Source organism: Athene noctua, chromosome 1, assembly GCF_965140245.1.
Source record: "Athene noctua chromosome 1, bAthNoc1.hap1.1, whole genome shotgun sequence".
In the NCBI taxonomy this organism is placed as follows: domain Eukaryota; kingdom Metazoa; phylum Chordata; class Aves; order Strigiformes; family Strigidae; genus Athene; species Athene noctua.
In genome coordinates, this window is record NC_134037.1 from 115,765,331 (window position 1) to 115,783,287 (window position 17,957).

Here is a 17,957-nt window from a genome sequence, read left to right on the forward strand (position 1 = left end):
ATTTGCGTCACTGGTTCTGGGGGTCATACTAGGATGCTGACAAGTATTTCTGACTTTAAAATATGACTCTTTGGCAACCCAGAGAAGAAAAAAGACAAATACCCCGCTCTCTTGGTAGTGTTTCTGCAGAAAAAGGATGGGGGTTCATGGCACAACACAACTGCAACCAAGACTGTCCACAGCTGCCTGGGTCACACCCTGTTTTATATTGTGCGCCCAGTTATTTTCTCCCATGAGCGAGTCCCCAGGGGCCAGCAGAAACTGCAGCCCAAGGAGTGTGAGAAGCTGGGGTCGCTTCTTGTGACACAGGGAGTTCTGGACCCAAGCCCTGCACATCTCCACAAACCTGCTGTCTTCTTCTGGGGGTCAAGTGGGATCAGAAGAAGGCTACAGCAAATGGTAGTCCTCTTCTGGCATGTACCACTCCACAGAGCATGGGTGCAATCAGAGCCTGACAGACCTTGGCTGGCCCTTGGGTGTTGCACACCCCAGGAGTGGCCCTGGGACTTTATGTAAGTGCATGAGGTTTGGCAGGTCCATCCAAGGCCACCGCAGCTGGGATCAGCTGGCCAGATCTCCTTTTTGGCAAAGTGAGGTCTTCCCTGTGGGAAGGGGCACAGAAACAGCACTGGGTCAGAGCAGAGGCAATTACAGCTCCTAAGAAATAAGCAGGGACTATTTTAAGGCCACTTCCCAAGGCTTACAAAACCAACCCTGCCCATCAATCCCTCCCACATCCCCTTCCTTGTGCAAAGACCTTCTGTCTATCACAGTCCCTTTTGCCTGAGCAAGTGGTCTCAGGGAGATCTCCTTTTTCACACCTGTCATGAAAACCAGCTGCTCGGTGGCTGAGCCTGACCCAAATTAGCATCACCAAGGACACAGGCAGGCAGGGCTTGGCTGCTGTGTGCTGCACTTGGCAATGGCACACAGTCACATAGCCCTGCCTTGGTCTTATGGGGAGAGTGGGCAGGGAACAGCACAGCTCTTAAGGGCATTTAATAGCAATCTGAGGTACAGGGTGCTCCTTGAACCTTCTCCTGCACTCGCCTGTGAGGACTGCCCAGGTGGATCTGCTTTCTGACCCTCCAAATCCACCCTTGTGCTCAGAGCAGACCTGCTTTGTAGTTTACAGCAACCATGGAGCCTTGTTTTCATCTTCCTCTCAAGATTATGTGAAATTTTACATGATAAGTAACACCTTCTTGCTCTTTTCTTGCTGGCTTTTACCAACCATGAAGGGAAATCTGTCAGACCTTTGTCAGAAACATTCTTTATATAAAATTAAAGTACCTGCTGTTAGATCTTATGCTCATGAGAAGAGATGCATCCTCACTGTCTCACTGGAGCTGCATGGATTTCTGTAATCTTCATGTTTAAAAAAAATTTTAGTCCTATGTATATTTAGAAGTAATCTCTATTAGCCCCTCAGTTCTTCAAGAAACTCTTCAAGAGTTTAGGGCTTTGCATGTGTGTAAGCATCTGCAAGGTTGAAACCAAAAGATGTTTCAGCCAGCCCCAAAATGAAAAACGTAAATATGAAATATTAAAACCAGATCTGCTCTAGAGAAGAACTTTGACATTGCCACAAATCTGAAGAAGAAAGGGAAAACTCTGGCATATAAATTCAAGATGACATCACTTTCTGAGAACCTTATGCCAAAACAGTGCTATCTCTGGGAGAGTTTCAGTGAAAGCTTTTGTCATCTTTGCCAGGTTAATATAACTTCATGATAAAAAATACTTTCATATTTATACTGCAGGATGGGGGGTAGGAGGGAGGGGATATTTTTCCCCAAGGGAAATATTACATTCATATCTGTAGTATCAAGTCAAGAAACAGAAGACTTGCTATCTTTGCGCAAGTCATTGATCTTCCTTCCCCAACTTGTTCCAAAATCCATTGACATACAGTGCTTCTGAAAGGAGACCAAAAACCACAGTGCTCCTTGGTGGCTGAGTAATGCTATACTTAGGGCTCAGGAAATTTCTTCCTTCAATTTATCGTCACCAGCTTTCTACAAATTATTGAGGGGAGCCTTTGTCAAAATTCTGACACTGCTGCTCCCCTTTAGATCTTCTCCTGAATCAATCAATTTGGGGAAGGAAGGGTCCAAAAAGGTAGAATGAAATACAAAATTATAAACACTTTTCTGGAAAACACCTTCTTATCGAGTGCAATCTTCATAACTCACTTCCTGCAGGAATGCTGCCTCGGCCCCAAGGTTGTGCCCTTGAATCAGGGCAATGCAGCCCTGGCTCACCTCCATGAGTATCTCACTGCTGTAGCAAGGTCTGGGGCTTATATGTTTGGGGAATCGTGAAGAAAAGAGTGGTTTGCATCTTCACCCTGGAATTCAGGGAGGAAATCATGTTTTCTCTAGTTGTCCTCAGCAGACAGAACTCAGATTTGCGCACAGTGCGTACACAGTCCCAGAGAGCCTGCAGCAAAGGAAAAAAAGCCTACAAAAATCTTTCAGATCCCATAACTACAGCGTTCAGATAAAGGCTAATGCACATGGTGGATTTGTAGCCATGCTTGGTTTGAGCCCAGGTGATTGCTGACCTCCACACACCACAGACTGACTCTTGATGCTACCTTCTCTCTAAAGCTTCGTATTATAAATGTCTCTCAGCACCTCCAGGAAATAAAGCCTGTTTTCCAGCCTCTCACTATCAGGCCGGATGTCTTGGATACCAAGTAAGCAACATAAATATTGCAGCTGTACTAGGTGCCGATGTTAGCTGGGGTTTACACGAGCAGAATTACAACTGCAGAGATTATCGCGGTCACCTTTGGGACTCTCTGGGTAACACATCTGGTCCAGCAATATGCTGTGTCGCTCCATACAGGAGCTATATCAGCAGAGCTGAGGGCTCTGGGCATTTCTGCCCCACAGGGAAGGACAGAGTTCAGCAAGCAGGCACCAGGTGAAGGATCTCCTTGGGGTGACAGGCACTACCACAGTTTCTTGGGAAAACTCTGGATTTCCTCAAGCTAATGCCAATATTCCCACTGGCATCCAAAGAGGCTAGGTTTTTCACTCAGAGCTCTCTTCTGAGAGCTTGCTCAGAAGCAATGAGGAAGCTGCATTTTGGCTTCTCCAAGGAGCTGAGGTGATAAAGCATTGGCCAGTGTATTGCTGCTATGCAAAACCAGGAAGAAGAGCCTGGTCCTGCTGCTGAGACCTGGGGTGGCAGGAGCAACTGTAGCAGGGGACAGACAGGAGGTTAAATCCCCTGCACACGGCAGCAGATGCTGCTTCACAACCAGCATCTCAGTGTATGTGGTTTTGGTGCTTCTTGTCATGGGCCAGGAGAAAAAAAAGAGAGGACTTTCTAGAGTGGCAGTTAGAGAAACAGCTTAAGGCGGCTGTAACTCTTCAAAGCCATTCAAGATATCTGTCCAAGACAAATCCCTTATCAAAAACAACTACCTTGGGAATGCTGAAGCAGGGATGCCAAAATTGGATTGCCTGAAGTGAGGCAGAGATCCTGCTCGGTACGTGAAGGCATTGGCTTTCTGGCAGAGAGCAGCCAGCACAGGCACATGGGAGGTGGGTTTGTAACCGGAGCTGCCAGGGAGATGGACAGCCCAAGGAAGAGGAATCCAACAGTGGGGGCCAGGTTTCAGAGGCATGAGTTTTTAGGGGCTGTAACCCAGCCTGGGTAGTGTAAAGCTCGTCCCTGACTATCAGCGTTTTTAGCAATGCTTGTCTGAGACACGTCTAGATTTCATCACCTCACATGTTTGGGTTCTCCCTCTGTCAAATGTATTTGTTGTTAATTAAGGCAACTCAAATGAGACTGGGTGACTGTCAGGGCAGGGATATGTTGGGATAGCCCCTGGCATGGGAAGCACATCTGCCATAGCCTCGTTACTGCTCAGGGAGATGAAGAAGTGAGAAGCTGATGAGTAGAAAGCTCTGGAGATTGTGAGGCATGGCTACACGTGCCAGCAGGGCTTTACCTGTGGTCTGGCTGCATTCTAGCTGAGCTCACAAACTAAAGGGATGGGAGAGAGAACTGCCTGGGAGGAGGATGAAAACTGCCAGCACACAGGCTTCCTTGGGAGGATAAACTGATTTATTAATTTGGTTCAGGCTGCCCATGATGCAATCATTTTAGTATCCATTTTATTTTATTTACCCTGCTGAGCTCCTACTCTGCCCAGAGACCTACCAGATCTGGATGCTTCCCCAGGAAGTACTGGCAGTGTAAGAGTTAATCATTACCCTGGTGGCTCCTAAACTCAATACCCTCTCAATAATTCAACGTCTCTTCTAGAAGACTCATTTGGCTTTGGACAGTTATTGGGCATCTCCAGCTGCGAAATGAGGACCTGCGCTGGGATGTTTTCTGTTTTGGCCATGGACTGTGAGTAGCCAAGAAGGGTTACGAGGAGGGTCTCTGCAGCAGTTGGCATCAGCGGCAACCTACTGGTGGGCAAGGCTGGGTCCAATCTGGTCCCCCACCTAAACCAAACAAACTGAGTGCCCAAAAGTATATTTATCAAGAGGAAATGTTATGAAGTGCCTGAGTGATTTGGGAATCAAATTCCCATTTTGCAAAAGCTACTTAAGCAATTGTGGGAAGGTTTATACATTTGCAAATGATGGTTTGGTTTGCAGCTTCTGTTGTGAGCCAGTGAGAGCTGGGCACTTGTTCTTGTGTGTTCACCTGTAAATGCTCTAGAGGATGAGGATTTAGTTACAAAGAACCCAAAACATTTGAACCAATACAATTTTGAAAACTGTATGATGGTGGCTGTTTTCAAAGTTAACTAATTTTTACTGAAAACTGACCCCTGTCTGAGGGCCAGATCTTTGGCCGGTGTGATCTCCAACACCACTCCTTAACCAGGTGTCCATGGCCTTCCAGGGTGAGTTATTAACACGGTCACACACAAAAATAAACCCAACAAAATGCTGCAGAGAAGGTGCCTTAACAAAATTCCTTATAAGCAAAAGAAGTTACAGTCTAGAAAAATAACAGTTTTTGCAATTATATATCATCAGTCTGAAGTTTCTCTTCTTTGGTTATTTCCCAAGATCATCTGTATTTTCCTGCTGGTGTAACGGGAAGACCCAAAGTGCACAGAGTCAAGCACAGAAATTTTCACAACCTGGCATAGGCAGGGACTGGATCTGCGTGCATATGTGTATGTGTGTGTATGTGTATTTGTAGATATATGTGTATATACACATATATGTATATATATGCATGTGCATAGATATATGTATACACATATATGTATATATGTGTATATGATTTATTCATTTGGTTCAGGTCTGGAGTACGGACTGTCCATGATGCATTCATTTTAGTGTCCATATATGTATATATGTGTATATGTATATATATGCATGTAAGTATATCTGTGTGTATGTATGTGTGCATAAATATCCTTTATATACTCTATTCCACCATAAATATCCTTTATACACACCATTGCTGTGGTCAGAGCCAGAGCAGGGAGGCAGACGGATCTCTGAGCCCATTAATATTTGGCTCTTAACAACGAGCAAAAGTCTGACTGTCACCTGCTGCTGGTGACCTGGGCTCGCTAGCCCAGACATGGGACACCTGGGGTTACACAGGATGAAGGGGATCTATTCTTCTTGAACTAACATCAGCATCGCTTGATCTCTGAGGGTGCCACCTCTCCTCCAGCCAGCTCCTGTTCCAGGCTGCTCCTCGTGCTGACAAATAAACCAGAGCAAGGTGGGATGTGCGGGGACCTTGTCCGGAGCAGCAGAGGACAGTTCAAAGCATCGGGCGATGGGGAGGCAGACCTTGTGAGAACAGCCACAGCCTGTACTTATGCCAAACATCTGCAAGCCCCACTTCCATGGCATGGCTTCTTTCTAACCAGAGCAATGGTTTTAAATCTTTATCGTTCTTAACATGCTAAAAGAAAATAAATATGTATTCCACCAGCGAGTCTCCAGTAACAAAGTGCAGGTCTTTGAACGAGGTCTGTAATGTTCTCCATCCTGCTCCGTGCTCTCAAAAACAGTGCTAAAGATATATGGGGCAGGTAGAACTGATGGAAACAGTTTCAACCTCATTTTTTTCTGTCAGAAAACACCATTTCATCAAAATTGACATTTTCCAAGGGATGGTATTGATTTTGACAAAACTGTCACTGAAAAAGTGTCAGAGTGGATTGTTTCCACCCTCTAGCTTTGTTCTGATAAACTCAAAAAGTTCTGCTCCAATCAAGTCCAATTTTCTCTGGATTATGTCAGTCTGCCTGCGCAGAGAGGAATTTGCTGTGAGTCTGGATCATGGAGAGGCAAGAACAGCACTTCATGTCGCCCTGTTTAAGAGACTGATTTTATTTTGGGATTTATGTGGGGTCTTTGCTCCCAGCATTTTTCTTTGATGGAGAATGGATTAAGCGAAATGCATGGGGTGGACATGGAGTTCCCCTGAGGATTCTCCACATGGCCACTGGCCTAAAGGCAGGACTTCACCAAAAGGCAGAATAACACCTTGCTGTCAGCAGTCTTGCAGACAAACTGCACACTGGCCAACAGAGGAGTGATTGCCCTTCAGTGCTGGCTCGGGGGTGCCAAGGAGCTCCTGGCCAGCAGCAGGCTGCAAAAAGCCCAGCACATCAACCATACACTAGGCACTTTGGAGGTTGTTCTTTCACTGGAGAACTGACCTGCATATGCACAGAGTCTGATTTCCAGACTGAAGTCAGGCAGAGCTGCTGCAGAATGGCTGCTGGCCACAGCTCTCCTTTGACAGTCAAAAATGTAATCTTCTTCCCTTCTCTTATTATGGAGCAAGTGAGGCAATTAGCCATCCTCTCAACTTCAGTAGGTCTTCATCCTTGCAAGATGAGAAAATTCTGTATTAGCTATAGCTCTGGGGAGGTTTCAAGGTGTGAATTATCTACCTCCAGCAACTTCCAGTCCTTCTACCACCCCCTGTTAAGTTCCTCCCAGACCCTCTAAGCTCCCCTTTCATGCCATCTGCATTTGGATCAGTCCGATTTACCTCTAGACACAGGAAGGAAAGGCTTGAGCACTGAGCAGGGGTGGCTTTCCCCTCCTCAGTTTGGATGTTCAGACCAGGGTTTGATCTCCAAACATCCTGGACCTCTAACTGGAGAAAGACATGCCCATTTTCAGCTGGAAATGTCTAAGTTTCTAACTGGAAGTGCCCAGTAATCTCAGCAGCATCTCTTGCTGCTGGACCACTGCTAGCACCTGCACCAGGACCTCTGTTTTGCACTCTTAAATGCATTAGTCATCCAGAAGCCTCTGCTCAGACCAAGTCCAGTTGTGCCCCCTTCACTGGGCTGGGCTGATCTGGGTGTTTGTACAGCCAACAAGATGCAGCCTGTGTCACAAGGCTCACATTCTTGCAGCAGGTCAGGCGGGAGCATGGGGCTTGCTCCTTGGGGGACACAGCTACCAAGAGTAAAGTTTTCTCACCCAGCAAGGTTTATTCTTAACCCTCCCCACAGGGGACACCCAGTTGTGATGTCCAAAACCTGCCTCAACAGGCGGCAGCAGATCTGCATGGGGACAAGCCACCAGTTCTTGCTTTTCAGTTGCTCTGCCTGCACCAGAAATGCTGCCAGGCAGGGAAATGGGGTGGGGACGGGCCTTGAGGTGAGCAGCTGCAGATCTGTGTGTGTCTGTGAATGCACACAGGCAGCTGATCCCAAACAAAGCCCATCTAGCTCTGCGATAGCGTTGGTCAGGATGGCTAACAGAGCCACAGCTTCCCTGTGAAACCTCCTCTCTCACAACAAATCACGGTGGGGAAAGGAAGACAGCTACCAGCTTCCAAAGACCTGAGTTAAATCCACTGGCTGAAATGATCCCCCCCAAAAGTGGGGTTTTTTAATGAGAAAGTCCTTTCCCTAATCATAGTTAAAATTGCATTTTTAATAAAGGCTACTGACAGTCAAACAGTCAAGAAAAGAACAGAAACCAGACTTGACTGCATGAAAGCCACTCTGCTGTTACGCAGCATGCCTCATTCTGCTCCCCTTGCCTGACCGCCTTTGAGCAGCATCCCATGGATTGTCACGGCAGTACTTAGGGACAGCTCAACCCTAAATACCTGCAGAAGAGCAGGTTTGTGCTGCAGCTGAGAATATGCTCTGCGTGTCTGCCTATTCATGGCTGGGAAAGTGGAGGCTGCCTGGCCAGCTGCTGGTACATGTTTGTGAAACAATAGGGTCTCCCTCTGGTGGCAAATTCCACACGAGGTGTGCTAACATTGCAAGGATGGGGCTGTGGGACATGATGCATCCCATCATGGCATGGACAGAGCCCCAGTGATCTCAGCCCCAAGGCTGGGTCCCCAAGCTTGGGGTGTGGTGCCTTGCCCACATGCAGCACTCCTCTGGCCACGTGTGCTCAGCAAGCGCTTGTGAAAGGATGTCTTTGCCACGGGGCTGTGGCGGATGCTAAGCATCAAGTTGTTGTTCAGGGGTTTTGGCAGGTTCTTGACAGCTTTGGAAGGGAATAACTCGGGCACTCGTGCACCATCCCAGCAGGACACTAATTAAAAGGATCAGACCCTATGCTACATCTCGGTCCGACTCCAGCCCTCATGCCTCGCTCATCCCAGATATCCATCAGAGCCCTGGTCCTGTCTCTGTGGGGTGCAGGAGTGCTGTCCCATCCCACATGGGGTGGGGGAGAAGAGGGGTCACAGCTGGGTCCCCACAGAGCAGGGTGCTGCAAACCCAGCTAACAACAAGTACCAGCATGAACATGGAGCACTGGAAGGTGGGTGGGTTTGGGGTGCATCCAGCCCTGAAGCATCTGAAGGGCTTTAGGAACCAGAAGGTGCTTCAGGGCTAAACGTGGCTGGCAGAACAGAACAGCTGCCTATGGGACACAGCATAGTATTCTCAGGCTATTTCCGCCTTTTTACAATGGGCTGCCACCTTGGTGGTGGGCATTCCCATTTACCTAGACCCCTCCACAGTGCAGGAGCTCAACATGGGGAACCGGCTTCTCCCAGCTCCCCAGCAGAAGAGCTTTAGGGGAGCCCTATACAGAGGATAGACAAGTTTCTTCAGGCTCATGAGCAGTGAAGTTTCAGTGCTGGGGATGTGAAGGGCTCCTCTGACCTCCCAGACCAGCAGAGTGACGAGAAAGGCAGGGTTTGGGCTGTCCCCATGCTCCCCTCTTCCCTGGGAGGGGTTGTATTTCCCTGGCTGCTGTGGTGTTGGGGCAGACAGAAAGGCCATGTGTGCTGTGTTCCAGCTTTAAGAGAGTTGCTGTCAGTCATCTTTTCCAAAGCTGCTCTGTCACATACTAAAATGTAACTTTAAATGGATAAACCTGGCAGGAGACTAGCCAGAGGTGTTAGTCATCTGTTTCAGGTGAGTCGTCTGTCCTCACATCCTTTAACATGTAGTCAGTGGCAGCTTGGTGGCAGATCTTGCCTACTTAAAATTTCCTCTTTTCCCTCCTGTGCTTTGTAGTCAGATGCAAAGACCAGCTCTAGCTAGAGGCATTGCAACAGCAGAGGCAAAACTGAACTTTGCCACCCCGAGGTTGAAGGCAAAATAATTTCCTGGGGTGGGATGTCAAATTTGGCATCCTTCTCACTCACTCCCTCCCACAAAGACACACTCTCTACAAAAACCCAGGCGTGTATTCTCCTGCCAGGATATTTCCTCCCTGCCCAGCTGTAGGACCTTCCCCTTCTCCAGACAATGAAGGGACTAAAGCCAATGGCAGCGGCTGGTGGAGGCAGGGAATGCAAAAGCCCAGAGGAGCCCATCCTCAACACGTCCCAGACGGCTGGACAGGAGGGGGATAACAAACGCCGGTGGGTGGGCTGTGAGGGGCAGCCCTGCTGCCAGGCCCCCACTCACCCATGGCCAGGTGAAGCGAGTGGGAGCCAGCCCAGGGCTGGGGGGTGTCTGCCCACCTCCCTGCTTGTGTCCAGAGCTGGCCTGTAACATCAGGAGTCATCCCGTGGGGCCATAGGCCCCCCTGATGGAGGGGAACCGTGAATCTGCATGCACAGTTAGGCACGGGGAGCAGGGCTGCAATGCGCTTGCAGCAACACCAGGCCCCCCCTGGGTGGGTGGGTGCACGAATCCAGACCTGACACAGAGCAAATCCTCCCAGCCAAGTGCCCCTGAGATCCCACCTCTCAGCTGCTCACAGGCAACCCGCAGATGCTGCCTGAGGCTGGGGGACACCAGCAGAAGCCATGGTGCTCAGCCAGATCCTGGGGGAAGGAGGTCAGTGGCATGTGCCCACGGTAGTCACTTTTTATTAAGGTTTGTTATTATAAAAATATATCGTAAAACATTGTGGCACGTTGGTCCATTTGCACTCCGGGGCAGAGGCACTGGAAGGCTGGGACAGAGAGGGTTTCATCGTGAAGCTTGTCTGGCCGCAGCCTGGGGAAGCCAGAAACCATTCTCTGGAGGAAACAGGCTCCCTTGGGCTGGAACAGAGCCAGGGACACTCCAAGTGATGGCTGGGGACAGAGGTATTTGCTGCCCTGCATCCAGTGGTCTTCAGGGACATGAGGAGGAGAAAGAAAAACTGAAAGCAATGGGGAGGAAAAAAAAAAAAAAAAAAGACAAAATAAAGAAGGAAGACTGAGTCTCTTCTGTCACCCCTTTCCGATCCAATGAATGTAAAGTGTCCCTCTGGGCAGTATGAGTGAACGCCCCAGCGCAGCGATTTGCCATGGGAGATTGTCACCAGGCTGTCTCCACGTCCCCAAAGGCACCTGACGGAGGCGGGTAGTACTTTGGGTACAGTTTGGTGGCACTTTGGGCTTCGTTTACAGCTTGCAGGTGCTTATTCCAAGAGTCACTGTCCCTAGAGTGCTGCTCCGTGGCTCTAGGAAGAGGATGCTGGGATAGAGAGTCCGTGGATGGTATTTAGAGGGTCTGGAGACTTCCCCACAGGGCTGGTAGGTTTTCTGTCCACGGCTGTAAGAAGGGTAGAGGAGGGGGGAATAAAGGACAACAACAAGGCAGTGGATTGACTCCAAAGCACATCGCTGGTGCCAGGTACACCCCACGTTTGCTTGCACACGGACCATCCTCCAACAGCCCCCCAAGAGTGGCTCTGTCCCTCTGGGCGCCCCATCGAGCTGTCCCCAGGAAAGCCACCCCTTCTGAAAGGGGCTGCCAGACTCCATGTATCAGACCTCTCCAGGGGAAACAGAGAGGAAAGTGGGGATCAGTCCCCAGAGCGATAGGGACTGTGGTGATGCCAGAGCCCCTCTGCCATTGCCAGGGGTCAGCATCTGCCTGGGGAGGTGACCCAGACCCATCCCAGCCACACCAAGAACATGTCCCACCAGTTCCGGGAAGGGGATGGGGAAGGGGAGTGCATCTGCACAACCTGCCAGCTGTAAGTAAACTCCTGTTCAGCTTCTCCCCAGCTCCAGCTTATCCTCAGCACAGCCCAAGGCTGAGCCAGGCCCTGTGGATCCCCCCTCACCGTCCACACATGGGCCTTTGGGGTGGGGAGGGGTGCGAAGTGTCCCGGGGCCGCTGTGGACATTGGGATAAGCAGGGAGAATTTTCTGGGGAAATCACAGCTGTGAATTGGAAACGGTCTGGATTGGAGGGCGAAATTGTCTGGCTGAGTTTGTGTTTTATTTCTCTCTCCGTATTTATTTATTGCCTGCTCTCCGCTTTCTTTCACTCTCTCTGTCCCTTTCACTCCCACTGCCTCTCCCCACCTCCTCGCGGGCAGCGGGCCTTCCTCCGCCAACCCCCCTGCTCAGGGCTGGGTGGAGCGTTTTGCCAGATAATCCAATATTTGGTTTGTCCCAGATAAGTAACGGAACCAGAAAACTAATCCGAATTAGATTAAATTGTTAAAAAGGAAAAAAGATTTTAAGGGAAAAAAAAGAAAAAAAAACCAAACCCAAACAAACAAAAAAACAAAAAACCCACGCAAAACCAAAACCCACAAATGTTTAAAGAAAGTCTGTGGGCCTTTCGGCAGAGCCAGCTTGAAGACTGGCAAGTCAGAAATCTCAGTCACCTAAAACACCTAGAAAAATATATTAAATTAAGGGCAGGTCATCTTTCCTTCTTCATTCGTTTTCTTGTCTTCTTTCCTTCCTTTTCTTGTCTTCTTTCCTTCCTTGTTTCTTTCCTTCTTGCTCTCCCTCTTTCCTTTTCTTTCTTTTCCCCTTTTTCTTTCCTTCCTCTCTCTCACCTTCTCGCGCCCCGTTTCCTTATTATTTTTCCAAATAATTGGTTTACAATTACCTATTTTCACCCATTAATACTCGCAATAACTCATCCCCGGGACTCGCAGCAGGTTGCCGTAGTTAGAAATGGTAAAGGGTCGTATTTAAAAAAAAAAAAAAAAAAAAAAAAGGTCAAAACCAAACCAAAAAAACCAAAACAAAAAACAACAACAAAAACAAAAACACAAGCCAAAACACCAAAACACCAAAACAAAGTAAACACCACCACCCCCAACCAATAAAGAAATGGACTAATAAGTGGGAAATTAATTGCAAACGTGAAAACGAATAGGAAGTCTAATACCACGAAAAAGAAGAAATGTTTCGACGGGGATTTTATACCCGGAACAGGAGAGTTGGGATTTTTAAAACGAAACCGCCTACCGAGGAAATAAAGCTTCCATCAATGAACCGAAATAATTAGCAAAAGAAATGTCCCAATTAACAGCCTCTAGTACAGACGTTCAAATCACACTCATATGATTCTCATGGCGGGGTTATCTTTAAGTACTCCCCACGGAGGGGCATTTATCATACTAATAATTCCTAGTCGAGCCTTTTCTGCGTTATGCGCACGGCTTCCCGGTAAGATGGATGCCGTTAGTATGTCTTTTTATCGTTGTTCATATTCGGAGGACCTGGGGAACAGCCGCATCTCCGGCCCTGCTCCGCCGCACCCCGCAAATTCCGCCTCCGGGGTGGGGGGTGGGGGGGAACGGGACCGGACGGACGGGGGACGGGGACACGAAAACCGAAGGATTCGACCAAAATTCTCCCGCTTCCCTGTAGATTTCCAGAGCACAACAAGTGCGAATGAACAGAAAAGCTGATTTCTATTTTATAATCCGGATGTGCTGGCTGAGGCTGGGCGGGAAGGCGCTGGTCGCGGGCTGGATCGGGACCCATCGAATACTGCGGCGGGAGGCACCGGGGGAGCTCCCAGCCCCCGGCGGGAGCGGGGGCACAGAGGGGACCGGGTCTGCCCGGGGTATGGGTGACGACATGGCAAATCCCGGGGGCCGCAGCCGCCAGTCCGTCCGGCAGCCCCAGAGCCCACATGGGAGGGGGGAAATATTATAGATAATCAAAATATTCAGCGAGGTAACCTTTGCCTGAAGGTGGGGGACCCGCACCAACTCCCTTAGCCCTCCCCATTCCTCTCCCGCCTCTGCCGGGGCCCCGGAGGGGTCCGCAGCCGCCCCCCGCGCCGCACCCGGCGTGATCGCGACGTCCCCTCCGTGTTTCCCGTCCACATCCCCCCCCGCGGCTCACCTTCCCTCCCGGGCTGCTTGAACGCCATCGCCGTGGCCAGGTCTCCGCCGTGCACCGCCACGCCGGGCCCGTGGTGGGCCAAGGGGCTGCCCTGCGGCTGCCAGGGGGGGCCAGGGGGGATGTAGCCGCCGGCCGCCCCGCCGAAGACGCTGGGCTGGTTGGAGGGAGGGTAGGCGCAGGCCGGGAGGAAGCCGCCCACCGACGAGAGCCCCGGGGCGGGCTGGGGACAGGCACAGAGAGACATGTAGGGTACGAGGGGAACGTCGTTGTGCAGGGAGGGGGCTCGAAACCAACCCGCCCGGCTCTGGGTATCGGGGTTGACCCCTCAGGGGCCCGCCTGGCCGCGGCAGTGCGGAGACCGGGCAGAGGGGTAATGGGAGCAACAAAAAATCGCCCTCCTCCCCTCCTGCTCCCCCTTGTCCCCCTCTTGTCCCGTCCTTGTCCCCCCTTGTTCCCTCCTGCCCTCCCCTGCAGTTACCGGCGGGTATTTGATATCTCCTTCCATGGCAGCCTTGTCGATGCCGTTGACCGCCTGGGACGGGGGGAAGGCCGTCCTGTTCACGCTGGGCCAGTCTTCCATTTTGGGGGGGTAGGCAGACCCCTCTGTGCCAGCCAGAGCCCCTGGGGAGGAGAGGCGGTGGCTCCGTTAGCGTTAGCCCTCGCCACCCCCACCCCGACCCGGCCGCGGACCGGCCCGGCCGGGTTTAGTCCCCCCGGAGCGGGGATTGGGGTGAAAAGTGAGGAAAGCCCGGGTTTACAAGTACCTCTTCGTATAAACCCGATGGGGATAGCGGAGAGGCAGGGGGAACCGATCCGCCTCGCCTCCCGCTCCCCCAGGGCTGGGGCGACCTGGGAAAGGCTCGGCCTTGACGGACAAAATTAGGTGTACCCTGGTTTGGTACCCCACCGGGGGGAGAGGCTGTGGTCCCTTCCCCCCCTCCCGAATCCGGTCCCTCTGCCCGGGTCTCCGCGCCATGTGCCCCCCTCCCGCTCACTTCCATGATCCGATAATTTAGGAGGCCAAATTTTTCTTCTGACGAAGGAGATTTATAAAAGTGACATCGGAATTTTAAAGATAAATGATTGCGCGGAGGGAAACGCATGCAGTTGATTTACTCGGGCTTTTAGAAGGATAAAAGGACTCGCATCCCTCGCCCCCGCCACGTCCCCGTGTCGTGTCCCCCCCTCCGGAGCCAGCGGGACAGCCAGGCCGGGCGCGGGGCTCGGGGCCGCGACGCTCCTCCCGTCCTTCACCCCGGGATGCGTTTTAAGAAAACCAGGGCAATCTCTCGGGGGGATCCCGGAGAGCGCCGTGCCTGTTTTCTGAGGTGGCTTTTCCCTCCCTTTTACCTCTCCCCTGATTTGTTTTCTTCCCCTTTTTTATCCCCTTCCATTATTTTTTTTTCCCCTTTGCAAAGAGAAATTCAGGGCTCCGAATTTGCGGTCGGCAATCTATCATCCCTATGAAAATATTTTCCACATTTTTCATAAAAAGTTCAAGATGTCTGAAGCCTCGCCGCATCTGGCCCCGCCGCTCCGTCCTGCTCGAGCGGGGTGCGGTGATTCAAAAAAAGGGAAAAAAAAAAAAAAAAAAAAGCGGGAGGGGGGGGAGGGTGTCAGGAGCTGCTCGCCGGGAGGGGAGGGGGCGATCACTGCCCGGGGTGGCCGGGGCGCGGTACCCACCCGTCTGCTCCACGAAGGTGCGGATGCCGAGGATGTTGGTGACGGAGTGCGCCGAGGGCCAGGAGCGGGGCAGGCTGACGTGGGCCGCCGTCACGGGCGCCCCGGGGTGTCCCCCCATCTTGGCGGCCGGCGAGGCCACGGGGCCGGGGTAAGGGTACTGGTAGATGTGGTTGTAAGGCAGGGCGGGCTGGGGGGGCGGCTGCTTGCCGCCGTCGTAGGGGCCGGGCTGCGAGAGGCTCCCGATTTTGTTCCGCAGGATCCTGCTGATGGAGCTGACGGAGGGGACGTTGTACTTGTCGCAGACGCCGTCGGCCAGCAGCCGGTCGCGGATCTCCCAGGCGAAGATGCCCGGGTCGCCCTGCTTGTAGTCTCGGATGTGCTTGACCACGTTGGGGGTGGTGACCCGCGGCTTGCTGCCGCCGATGGCCCCGGGCAGGATGGAGCCGGTCTCGTTGTAACGGGCCAGGATCTTGCTGACGCAGCCGTGGGAGACGCGGAGCTGGCGGCTGATGTCGCAGGGCCGGATGCCGAGCTGCGCCAGCTCCACGATCCGCAGCCGGATGGCGTTGGGCAGCGGCCGCCCGTTGACGAAGACGCCGCCCAGCTGGTTCACCTCCCCGTACGGGTGCTCTGCGGCGGGGCGCGTTACCGGCGGGCAGCCCGAGGGGCACCGCCGGCGGCGGGCAGGGGCGGGCAGGGACCGGGAACGGGACCGGGACGCGCCGCCGCCCGAGTCGGGGCCCCCGCCGGCTACCCGGCAGGCCCCACGTCCAGGCGGCAAGCGGGCGTGGGACAGGGAAGGGTTGGGAAACGGGGAAAGGGAGGAAAAGGGAAAAGGGGGCATAAAGGGAAGGGGGCGGAAAGGGGAAAGGAAAAGGAGAGAGGGAAGGGGGAAAATGAAAGGGAGAAAGAAAAAGGAGGAAAAGGGAGGAAAAAGGAGGAAAAATGAGGAAAAGGGAGGAAAAAGGAGAAGGGGGAAAGAAAAGGGGGAAAGGGGTGGAAAAGGCGGAAAAGGGGAAAAGGGGGAAGAGGGGAAGAAGGAGAAGGGGGATAAAGGGAAAAGGGGAATAAAAGGGAAAAGGAAAAGGGGGGAAAGAAAAAGGTGGAAAGGGGAAAAAGGAAAAGGAGGAAAGGGGCTAAAAGGAAAAAGGGGGAAAAGGGGGAAAGGAAAGGAAAATTAGAAAGAAGGAAAAAGAGGAAGAACGAAAGAAAGAGAGAAAGCAGAAAGAAAGGAAAGGAGAAAAGTGGGGGAAAAAGGAGAAAGAAATGGAGAAAAGGGAGAAATAAAGACGGGACAAAGAAAAAAGAGAGGGGGGAAAAAAGACAGTAAAGCAGAGAAAAAAGAAAGAAAAAGAAAGAAACAGCGAGAACGGGCGAAAAAACCCAAGGACGACAGCAGAACGAAGGCGGAGGAAGGCAAGCGGGGAGGACGGGGGAAGCCGAGCGCCTTTCCAAGCCGGGCACGTCGTGCCGGACCCCCGCCCGTCACCACGACGGCCCGGAGGGCCGCGCCGCAGCCACGGGGCCGACGACCGGCGGGCGGGGGTCCGGCCCGGCGCCCCCCCCCCCCCCCCCCCCCCCAACCCGGTGCTCCCCCCCTCCGCCTCCCCTCCCCTTCCCCTCCGCCAAGCGACACCGCGGAGCCCGTCCCGGAGCCCTCCCCGCGGCCGGAGCCCTCCCTGAGGCCGCCCGCGCTTACCCATCGCCCGGCGGCGGGGGAGCCCCGCTCCAGTGCCCGGGGAGGGGGCACCGCCTGCCAGCCGCGCCGCAGCCCCGGCACCGGCCGCCGCCGCCGGCCCGGCATAGAGGGGCCCGGGGAGCGGCGGAGGGCGGGCGGGCTGGGCGAGAGCCGGCGGCGGGGCGGCGGGGGTGTCCTGACGGCGCCGGCCCGGTTCCCCACTCCCGGGGAGCCCCCGCCGCTACTTGGGATCAATTTGACGTGGGAAACACGTCAATCTCGGCCGTCACGGTGGAGGCGCCGCCGCGGGCCGCCCATTGGCTCCGGCGCGGTTCCTAAATGGCCGCGGCCGCCGCGGAGAAGGAGGGGGGACGACGGGGGGACGGGGGATTGAGGGGGGGCACACGGCACCCTCCGCCCGCCCCCACGGGGCCAGCGCTCCGCCACGGCACGGTCTGCCCTCAGTAGCCCCACGGGATGCGCCCCCCCCAGCTCCCCCCGGCCCACTTTAGGGATGCGGGAAGGCGGAGTGGGGTCGACCGTGGGGCTCCCCGTGCTCCCCCCCTCCACCCCCTCCACCTTGAGGCGGGAAGGTCCCTTCCCACGCTCGTTCCCACGCGGGACGCGGACGCGCGGGCCGGGGCGCGGTACTGGCACCTGCCCCCCGCCTCCAGCCCCGACGGCCGGGACACACTGGCGGGGACATCGCCAGGGGCTCAGGGAAAAAAAGACGGGGGTTTCTCGTGTCTCGTGCTTCTGGGGGGAGCCGTCGGCTGCCGGGGGGGCCCAGTGGGGTGGGGCCGCGCTCAGCAGCGGGGGGGGTGACCCGTGCCGAGGCCGGACCCCCTCCCCGTCCGGCGTCCCCGGCAAACCCGCCGCCGCCCACCTGGCATCGAAATCGGCCTTTTTCTAACCCAAATAATAGCAACCTCGTACAACGTGGATGGGACGAGCGTTTGGGGGATTCCTCTGGCCTTTTTCCCCCCCCTCCAAGAAAGGTCGATGGCAAGATCGTGAGTGTTTTCCCGCAAACGACTGAAGGGGGGAGGGGGGGGGGAGGAAAGCATCCAGAAAACGAGAAAAACGCATCGAAAACACACTC

General features: G+C 53.4%; 1 protein-coding gene across 2 annotated transcripts; it reads right to left on the bottom strand.

The window, feature by feature from the left end:
- Positions 1 to 10,258: 10,258 nt before the first annotated feature.
- PAX1 (paired box 1) lies at positions 10,259 to 17,069 on the bottom strand. Of its 2 annotated transcripts, XM_074926743.1 has the most exons (5): positions 16,877 to 17,069; positions 15,178 to 15,807; positions 13,973 to 14,115; positions 13,495 to 13,714; positions 10,259 to 10,942 (listed from the first exon to the last, which is right to left on the bottom strand). In XM_074926743.1, exons 1-5 carry the CDS (start codon positions 16,878 to 16,880, stop codon positions 10,851 to 10,853), a joined length of 1,089 nt encoding a protein of 362 aa, XP_074782844.1. In that variant the 5' UTR covers positions 16,881 to 17,069; the 3' UTR covers positions 10,259 to 10,850. The 2 variants fall into 2 exon arrangements, with proteins under 2 accessions (XP_074782844.1, XP_074782836.1); XM_074926735.1 differs by lacking the exon at positions 16,877 to 17,069 and having other exon boundaries at positions 15,178 to 16,272.
- Between the last annotated feature and the right edge of the window lie 888 nt (positions 17,070 to 17,957).